Below are 9,665 nucleotides of genomic sequence, written 5' to 3'. Positions count from 1 at the left end.
AGCGGCCCAGGCCCTGGCGCCAGCTGGCCCGCTTCTTGGGCAGGTGGGGGTTGTTCGCAGCCATTTCCTTGGTCTTATGAACCTCGAGCTGGGCGTAGAGCTTTTTCAGCTCGTCCTGGGGGCCGGAGAGCAAAGCCGCGTGAGGACCATCCTCTCCATCCCCTGGCGGGCGCTGCTCTGCCCCTCAGCTGGTGCTGAGACCCTTTTTTCTGGGGGAACGCTTTCCCACCAAGCGTGTCCCTTCCTGGCTTTTAAAACACTTGGAAAAGTCACTTCTCCGTTTCTGCAGGGCCAACACCAACCTAGTTCTGAGCCCGACCCACTCAACCCTGAGGACGCAGGGCCCTGCCTTCTACCAGGCACTGTGGTCTGGTGGGCGGTCCCAGCTTGGCGCACAGGAAACGTGGGTTTGAGGCTGCTGACCTATGGTATGCCTCAAGGCTATTTTCTTGCCCTCTCTGAGCCTCTACTTCAATAAAGGAAGGAAATCTGACTGCCTAGTGTTCACTGCCTTAAAGAAGTGGTGCGATCAGTGGGTGTGAAAACGGCCATTGTTGTTGTTAAGTCGCTTCAGTCGTGTCCGACTCTGTGCGACCCCATAGACGGAAGCCCACCAGGCTCCCCCGTCCCTGGGATTCTCCAGGCAAGAACACTGGAGTGGGTTGCCATTTCCTTCTCCAATGCATGAAAGTGAAAAGTGAAAGTGAAGTCACTCAGTCGTGTCCGACTCTAGCGACCCCATGGACTGCAGCCTACCAGGCTCCTCCGTCCATGGGATTTTCTAGGCAAGAGTACTGGAGTGGGGTGCCATTGCCTTTTCAGGTGTAAGTGACAGGATGGGGCTTTGAAAGCTCTTCCTACTTTGGTGCTCTCCCCACAGTGAGCATAGGGAGAGCATACCCACTGCTGATCCCCAAGCTGGAGGGTCAAGGATGGCATGGCAGTGGCCACCTGCCTCCACTTAGGCCTACCTGATAGATTGGGGTCTCAGTTCAACCTATCCCCAGGAGGCAGGAAACGCAGAACTCAGATGGTGAGGAGGACATGGGGGCAGTTGAGACAAGGAAGGAAGGAATTGGGGGATGTAAACAAGTCAGATGTGGAGGGGGCTTCAGGGAAGGTGGAGGGATGGACCCAGTGGCTTCCTGGGACTGTTCCCACTGTAGATTCTATAAAACAATGGGCTTTACTGCCAGTCTCTTTATTTCCTAACTCTCTGAGCCTCTCATCAAGGTTCCTATCACCATTATGATATTCTTAAGCAGAAAAATATGGTAGGGATGCTCTCCTGATGTAAGACTCAGGAAGCACTTCCTTTCTCTAACACTGCTGAGTCCAAGGAAAGAGGATCCTGGTATGGAAATCCTTGGTAGCCAGTGGCTGAATTACCCAACCCTGATGGCCCTAGGAGCACTAACTGCTGGGTGTGCTGGGGGCTGAGGGGCTTTTCAGTCTGCCACTCATGGTGGCCCTGTTGAGTGGAGGACACAGGTGATTTGAGCTCCACTCATGGTTCTGCCTCCCTTGCCAAGTGGGTCAGGAATGTGAGTTTCGGTATTTGGGGGGATCTTTTCACATGTGTGGTCTCCTTTGTGTAGAAGCAGGAGAAGCAGCTTGGGGCAATGGTGGAGAAGAAAGGGATGCAAGGCTAGGGGGAGGACAGGGGACCTTCAGTGGCACACAGCCCGAGTGGCAGGGCATCACTGCTCCATGTCCAGTCCCTAAGTACCATCAAGAGGAGGTCAGGAGGGCAGCACCTACCCGAATGTCTCCAGGGTCCAGGCTGCGCTCGCTCCAGGCTGAAGTGATGCTGCTGTTGAGGTAGGAGCCTGAGCGCTGCAGGTCCAGCTCGTCTTCGTACACCTCATCCAAGATCTCCTCTCGGGGAGGAGCCCCCGGCTTCCGGAACTGGCCAGGGTGGGCATGATCAGGAAAAAGACTCATGTTGGCTCCCTACCCTGTGGCATATGTATTTACTCCATAAATCCTCAACCCCTTCTGATTTGGGATTCTGGAGGTCAAAAGAGTATTTTTCCATCTCATCCTTCCTGATTTTCTCTAACTTAGAGACCAGGGGTCTCTAATGCCCTGTGCCCACAATTCCTAGCCATGTCCTTCAGCCCCCTCACCTATCTTCTGTAACTGCTTCCGAGTTTATTTTCAGAGTCTGCCAACCTTCCAATTGTGTTACAAGGACCCCCTTCAGCTCTAGCTCTTATTACCCTTGCCCAGGGATTGGAGACAGAGCGTCCTTCCCCAACTCCTATACGCGTGCTAAGTCGCTTCAGTCTTGTCCAATTCTTTGCAACCCCAAGGACTGTAGCCTGCTAGGCTCCTCTGTCCATGGGATCCTCCGGGCAAGAATACTGAAGAGGATTGCCATTCCCTTCTCCAGGGGGATCTTCCCCACCCAGAGATCAAATCTGGGTTCCCACATTGCAGGGGGATTCTTTACCATCTGAGCCACCAGGGAAGCCCTTAGCCAACTCCTACTGCTGCTACTGCTGCTGCTGCTAAGTCACTTCTGTCGTGTCCGACTCTGTGCAACCCCATAGACAACAGCCCACCAGGCTCCCCCGTCCCTGGGACTCTCCAGGCAAGAACACCGGAGTGGGTTGCCATTTCCTTTTCCAATACATGAAAATGAAAAGTGAAAGTGAAGTCGCTCAGTTGTATCCAACTCTTTGCGACCCCATGGACTGCAACCTACCAGGCTCCTCCGTCCATAGGATTTTCCAGGCAAGAGTGCTGGAGTGGGGTGCCATTGCCTTCTCCAAGCCAACTCCTAAGTGGGCTCCAAATCCCTCTGGGCCCAGGTGTCATTCTCGCCCTGACCTGGACAGGGCACTGTGGACACAGCAGGTCCACAGTGCCCCTGGCCAAGGGGCCGGGGTCACCTCACTTCGAGGCCAGAGAAGACCTCACCTTAGGGATGAAGATCAGAGCCAGCGTGGCGGTGACTGTGCTGTGAGTGTGAAAGAAGAAGAGGAGGAGCGTCCAGTCCGGGTGCAAGGAGGGAACCAGCACAAACCTGGGGGTGAGGTGGTGGTGGTGGGGTGATGGTTAGCTGCGGGTGGGAGCGGCGTCTTCCCTCTCACCTGTCCCAGTGGCTCTCCCCCCAACCCCAGCCCTGACCTCCTGCAGGTGCTCAGTGGAGTGAGGAAGGCACTCTTCCTTCTTCCTGCCCTCCCACCTCAGGGCTCATGTTAATCCCCACTTCCAAGAAGCCTTCCCACACTCCTCCAGCTTGCCTTCTCTGGCTGCTTATAGCACTGTTATGAACCGCCCCGTGGATTGGTTCTACCTTCACCACAGGGCCAGGTCCTTGTGGACACGCACAGCAGGTCTGCTGCTGGGACGGCTGAGGTATGAGGGGAAGGAGGCAGGGAGAATGGAGCCCGTGTAGGGAGGAGAGCGGTAGGGGATGGAATGGGAGAGCACTTAGGGTGTTGGGCGAGACATAGGGTACAGGAAGGATGTCTGTAGGGTAGGGAGAGAACTCTAGGTGAGGGACTTTCCTCACCTTGCTGCGGTGTAGCGGGTGTTGCCAGCAGGATTTTGGGATGGGGGTACCCTCCCCTGGGAGAGGTGAGGAATGGTGTTAGGGTGGAAGGCGTGGTGGGTAGGAGGGCTTGTCCTCACCTGGCTGCGTGGAAGGCGGCAGAAAGCAGCAGCTCGTTGTGCAGGGCGATGCCCATGTATCGTGGCTCGTGGAAGGCTGAGGGGACAGCCCGGGTGGCGTAGCAGAGGAAGCTGCCCCAGCACAGGAGCAGCATCTCAGCTGTAGGGAAGGGAGGGAGGGACAGAGCCAGGTACCACCTCAGCAGCCACGCCACCCCTTTCTCTGTAGGGGGTTCTGGGGGGAGCCTGGTCCAGGTACAGGAGGAAGAACCCTTGGAGGTACAGGGCGGGGGACCAGAGTGAGGCTGGACTCTGTGGGAGTAACTCACCCACCACCATGATGTAGTCCCAGCGGTCGTGGTGGCAGAGGTAGAAGTGGCGTCCCGTGTGTGTGTGGCCCCGTGTTACCAGTGACGTGCGCTGAATGCCTGGCTCCAGGACCCCTGCCGTCCACACAGCCAGGAAGCCCAGCACCAGCAGCAGGAGCAGTCCCAGACGCCGCAGCAGCCGCCCGCTGCTCAGGTGGGGGCCCCGCTGGGCCGTTCGAGACAGAAAGAGCTGGAGCACTCTACAAGGGTCAGGGTGTGGCTGGTAGACGCAGGGAGAGGGGACGCCTCTGGCCATTGCTTCCCTCCCCTCCACACATCCCTATTCTCCCATCCCTTCCATGGGTCACTGCCTCCTCTTACCGCCCCCCCAAAAAAGTTACATGGTGGGGAGGGCTACAGTGACGGGAGCAGGCCTTGGGGGCCCAGAGGAGCAGATTGGGTAGGGGGTCTGGCGGTGAAGAACTCCATCCCATAAATGAGTTGGGGTGGCCTGGAGGGAGCCGCATGAGAACAAGGCCCTACCCAGACCCTACCTATAAAGCTTGAGTATAATGGTGCCGTAGACAATGGCAAAGCCCAGCAGCCGGACCCAGCGGAGGGCGATGCAGCGAAAGACACTGGGCTTGAAGTACAGGATGAAGACCTGGTGGGGAGGGGGTAAAAACAATTGCTGTCCATTGCACTTGCACTGGGTGCCAGGCCTACGCTAAGCACCTTGCTGATCCTTCTAACAGCCTCCCCACAGAGACATCATCACCTCCATTCTGCAGAGGAGCAGCTTTCTTATCAGAGAGGTTAGATAACTTGTCCTAAGTTACACAACAGGTCATAGAGCTCTTTTAAGCCTCACTAGGCCAGCCTGTCACCTGTAGGTACGAGCAGGGAGATTTTGAGGTCTCTGAATCCCCCCACAGGATACAGAGGACAGATTCTGGGGTGTGGAGGGTGCCAGGTTGGGACTGGGGGGATCCCAGGAGGTGGGGTCACGCTCTAGCCCCAAACTCACAGGGAAGTAGAGCAGCAGGGATCCGAAAAGGATGGCTTCCAGCAGTACCACTCCAGATGCTCGGATCCTCTGTGAACCCAGGAAAGAAAGATGCACATAAGCAGGATAGCGAGAGGATAGAGCCTGGAGGATGGTGCAGTAGGGTCTCAGGTCTGTCTGAGGGGTCACTCTGTGGCCCTGAGCTAAAGCTACCCCCTATAACTTCAGCTGTGCCTTCTTCATCCACAGGCTCTTAGCTCCACTGGCACTAAGCCTAGCTGAGGCCAAGGTTTCACATAGCCCCTGCAGCCCCATGCCCCTCCCAATCTCACCCTGGGCCTTGCTGCAGACCTGGGCTGGAATTGGAGGCTGCTGGAGCTAGAAGGGATCTCAGGCTTTCCCCCAAGCTTTGGGTCAGACAGCTCCCTTGCCTAGAAACTCCCTTCTCTGTCAATTGACCAAACTTGGCTCAAGTGTCATGTTCTCCAGAAAGACATCCCACACCATCTCAGGCGGGATGACTGGGTCCCTTTTCTGACCTGCCACAGCAACTGGCACCTCCATCCTGGCCCCTGTCTTACTGTGCTGTCATTGCTTCTTCCACTCAACTGGGAGCTCCATAAGGGACCAGATCACTTCCCCTAGTGCCTACACAGTGCTTTGAATCAAGTCCAGTGACTTCATTGCACAGGTGAGGAAACAGGTCTATGGTGGTGAGGTCACTTGCTTAATGTCAGAGAGTGAGTTAGATTAAGGCTCAAACTTGCATTTTTCAAGTTCTAGCCTTAGGTAGTCTTTGGTCTCCCCCTGATGCTAGAGATTCACGATGGGTAGGACATGTGCAGAGAAGAGAGCTGTGGGGCCTTGCTTGCCTTGCTCTGGCGGCAGCGATAGGAGACCAGCATGCTCAGGAAGACAACCAGCATGCAGCACGTCTGACAGGCCAGCACCGCTGCCCTCAGCCTGGGGGCTTCCTCCACCAGGCACGGCGTGGCATCCAGGCAGCTGGCACAGCCCTCGGCACATGGTTGGCAGCGCAGCAGCCTCCCGGGGCTGCCTTGAGGGGACCCAAATTGCCCAGGAGGCTGGGCAGCACCCTCCTCTGAGCCTATAATGAACAAGATGGGTACAGGGAGAAGGGCGTGGCTGGGGCATCCTGAGACCCCAGCCTTCTCTCCTCATGGTTGGCACAGTTCTTATCCTGCCCTCTTAGGGTCTGTGGCCCCTGGGGGAAGGAATGAGGAAGTGAGTACTTGCAGGGAAAGGCAGAAGAGGTGATACCAGGCTAGGACTCACCATGAGGTCAGCTTGCATCAAATTGCCATGTTTTAGGCTCATTCTCAGAAGGCATAGACACCCCCAAATTGGACCCTGCCTGTGTCTCCTGCTTCTCTCGACATTCTGCCCTGGCCCCACAAGTTTTTCTCCCAGTATCTCACCCCAACCTGCCTTTCTTCCGCAGATACCCACCTCCAATCAGCCCAGCCTGTAAAACACCTGCCTGTCCCTCACCATTGTTACATACCCAAGGAGTTGCTTGCCCCGTAGAAGCCAGGTCGGCAGCGGCACAGGTAGTGGCCAAGGACAAAGCCCCGACTCTCCAGGGGGACGCACTGTGGGGCCAACAAACACCATAGGTATTTATATGGGGCTTTCCCGCCGGGGAAGAGTAGGAGGGTCATCTACCCTCCGATCCACAGCCCCTGGGTCTACACTGGGGAGCCCCAGTCCTGGGGAAGCCATCCCTCCCTGCAGACCCTACCCTGACCCCACCATTGTCTCTCTTATCAAAGAGACCTCCAAACACAGAGTTTGGAGATGGATCAGTCTTTTATCCAGACTAGCTGTGACGGGAGCCTCATAGGTCCCATTTCCCAATCCCCAGCTGTTGCTAGAGCAAGGTGCTGGGGCGGTGGAAGCAGAGAGAACTCTGAGATCAACCACACCTGTGTGCCTACATCCTGCTTCAAAGGGTCAACATCAGCCTCCCTCTTTGGCACACAGGTGAGTTGAAAAGGCACCCACGGGGGAGCAGCTTCCTCTATTAGGGCCATCTGCCTTTGGTGTAGGACTGCTCTCCCCAGCCCTAATGCCAGGCTAATGCCAGGCTGGTGGGGTGCCAAGGCCAGCTCTTTATTCCAACTCCACCCACTGATGTTTGCCCAGCAGGAGACAGAGCAGACCTCAGAGCCAGGCAGCGAAGATAAGCACATGGATGAGGTCAGATCTACTGTAGGGAGTGGCCAGGAACAGATAGCAATGGGGCAAAGGAAGGAAGATTCCATATCCAGCCCTGATTTCACCTAAAGGGTGCTTATGAAATCGTGGCCCAACTTTCCCCTCTGCTCAGATTGCTAGAAAATGCTCTGTTTCTGCCACAGTCTGCACCATCAGACAAATGCATACCCAGAGACATGAATGTGGCTGGGTTTAAAAGTGCATTGGACAATGGGAGCCTTTATGCATCCCTGGATGTATAGCTTCAGACACATGTCCCCTGAAAAGCAGCAGATGCCCAGACCCGCTCCACTTCCCAGCAGGCTGCGGGGCTCGCCTTGGCTTTGGTTCAGCTCAGGAACAAGCATGCAGTCAGTGTTACTGTGGAGCGGATTAGTTCACTGGCCTCCCAGTTTCCCAGTAGTGGGTTTGCAGGATTACCAACCATTGCTTTCCATTATCCAGATTCTCCTGCATCCACGGCTTTGATTTTGCCAGCACCTGGTCCAGGTTCCATCACCTTTACCAGTTCCCGAGCTCTTCAAGCTCCTTCTCTGGTTAGTCTCCTCCTACATCTCAACTTTTTCCTACATTCCTCCTACATCCCAATTCCACTTATTTCAACAAACACCCAATAAAGCATCCTTTGTGGGTTAGAAGGAGCCCAGAGCTCTGTTGACATGGAGAATGTGGTTCAGGAGAAGGAAAGGGGTTGATTAATAGAGGCTCAGGAAGTGGTCCTGGGAAGGGATCCTGAAGCACCCAGTACCAGAAGGGAGAGCAGACAGGGAGGCACATTGAGACTGCAAAGGAATGAAGGTGGCTGTCTCAGATTGGGGATGGGGCTAGGCTGTAAGTGTCCTCACTTTTAAATAACCTGGTATCTCATTTCTATCTGTCTCACCAATAGGGACTTCCCTGAAGCCCTGAGAGGCTGATGTGCCTTCGTCAGCTGCTCCTGATGGCATGATGGGAAAGGGGAAGGGAGGTAGGAAACCCGTACCCCACTCTCCGTATCCTTACCTGGGTGCTGTTGAGATCACACAGGTGTGTGTTAGAGTACCAGCCTGGGCCACTGGCACACTGATTGATGTCCACGCTCTGAAGGTCTACGTCCATCTGCACCTGCCCCCTAGGGCAGTGAATTGGCAGTTAGGGGTATAGTGAAGGGTGCCAAGGTGGACATGTATCCTTGGGTCTCAGATCATGGTGCAATGCAAGCTTTACGCACTTTAGCACAGTGGCTGTAGTGTGCCAGGAGAGAGGGCACACAAGCATGCCACTTCTCCAATGCTATTAACCCTCACTGTCTCTGCAGCAACAATCCTCCTCCCCCTAGATTTTTCCCTTGCTCCACCCCCCATCCCTCAGCTTTTCAACATCCTAGCATTTCCTGATTTCTATCAATGGGTAAAGGGAGTGGGCAAGACATAAGGGAGCTGCAGTTCTGATGATCTGTCTGAAAGGGATTTTCATACTTCCGCACTGCGTGTATACACACTTATACTCAAACAGGCACACAAAGCACAGATATTAACAATGCCCCACTCTGCCCAAACCAGGTCTGAATTGATCTTAATGAAGGAGATATGGAATAGAGGGGCCCAGATTCAAGAGCTGCCTGGCCTGAGGGCTCTCAACCCTGGCTCTGAGCCCATTGGGGAGAGAGCTGGCAAAAAGCCAGGCTGCCTGTGGCCAGGAGAGGAACTCTGCTGGGGACAATGAATGGGGACACAGAGCTGGGAAAACAACGTTGATTGTTGAATGCCTAGCGGTATAGTATCCACCTGCTCCCTCCTTCCCATCATGGCTCCCACTCAGCTCTTTACTCCGGTTGAGGGAGGAGGTCAATTATTTGAGGAGCATCACAGGCTCCTGGGTCAGGACTTGATGTAAGAATACAGCCATGGGAGTGATACTGGGACCTGGACAACTTCTGGGCAGAAAGGGCCATGGTTCCAAGCCTCCCCCCAGGTGTTTTCCTTCACTTGCAGAAGCCTCCTTTTCCAGTTCTAGATTGCTAGAGAGTAGCGGATTTCACTCCTGGGACACCTATCTGACTCCTCCGAGAAGCCGGTACACAGATTGTAACGGCTATCCCTGCCAAACCCTCTCCTGCATTGTACCCATTACTCAGATCTGGGAACCAGGACCTATGCCCAGCTGTGCCCCCCATCAGTACATACACACACGTGTGTATACCTATATGTAAATGGATCGATCATACACACACCTGTATATGTTAACACATAGAGTCCTAGAGTCAACTGCAAATATACACAGCTGAATGCAAATACACACATCTGTGTCCTCCAGATGCATATGTGCATACCAAATAGCCTATGCACAGCTAGGACCCCCCCCTCCCCCACCACCTCCACAGATCCACAATAGCATCAAATCCTGCACAAACCCACTTACCTGACCTCCGGACTGAGGTCTGGCTTGAGTCCATAGAAGGTGGCTGAGAGTGTGATAAGCCAGCCAGGACGCAGTCGACCCTCCTGGCATTC

At 54.9% G+C, this 9,665-nt stretch overlaps 1 protein-coding gene across 1 annotated transcript in view; it reads right to left on the bottom strand.

Annotated features, from left to right (window-relative positions):
- GPR179 (G protein-coupled receptor 179) overlaps positions 1–9,665 on the bottom strand; it is a 15,478-nt gene that overhangs the window by 5,042 nt on the left and 771 nt on the right. Inside the window, exons 2-12 of the mRNA XM_010843140.1 lie at positions 9,574–9,662; positions 8,176–8,284; positions 6,461–6,548; positions 5,808–6,043; positions 4,957–5,025; positions 4,484–4,593; positions 3,951–4,189; positions 3,643–3,781; positions 2,926–3,031; positions 1,762–1,908; positions 3–115 (exon numbers count right to left, since the gene is read on the bottom strand). Of these exons, the coding sequence (XP_010841442.1) occupies positions 3–115; positions 1,762–1,908; positions 2,926–3,031; positions 3,643–3,781; positions 3,951–4,189; positions 4,484–4,593; positions 4,957–5,025; positions 5,808–6,043; positions 6,461–6,548; positions 8,176–8,284; positions 9,574–9,662 (1,445 nt within the window). The remainder of the gene's footprint in view (positions 1–2; positions 116–1,761; positions 1,909–2,925; positions 3,032–3,642; positions 3,782–3,950; positions 4,190–4,483; positions 4,594–4,956; positions 5,026–5,807; positions 6,044–6,460; positions 6,549–8,175; positions 8,285–9,573; positions 9,663–9,665) is intronic.

The sequence above is a fragment of the Bison bison genome, unplaced genomic scaffold, assembly GCF_000754665.1.
Source record: "Bison bison bison isolate TAMUID 2011002044 unplaced genomic scaffold, Bison_UMD1.0 scf7180017864180, whole genome shotgun sequence".
NCBI classification, from domain to species: domain Eukaryota; kingdom Metazoa; phylum Chordata; class Mammalia; order Artiodactyla; family Bovidae; genus Bison; species Bison bison.
The sequence above is the reverse complement of the archived record's forward strand: the minus strand, read 5'-3'. Positions and strand labels throughout refer to the sequence as shown.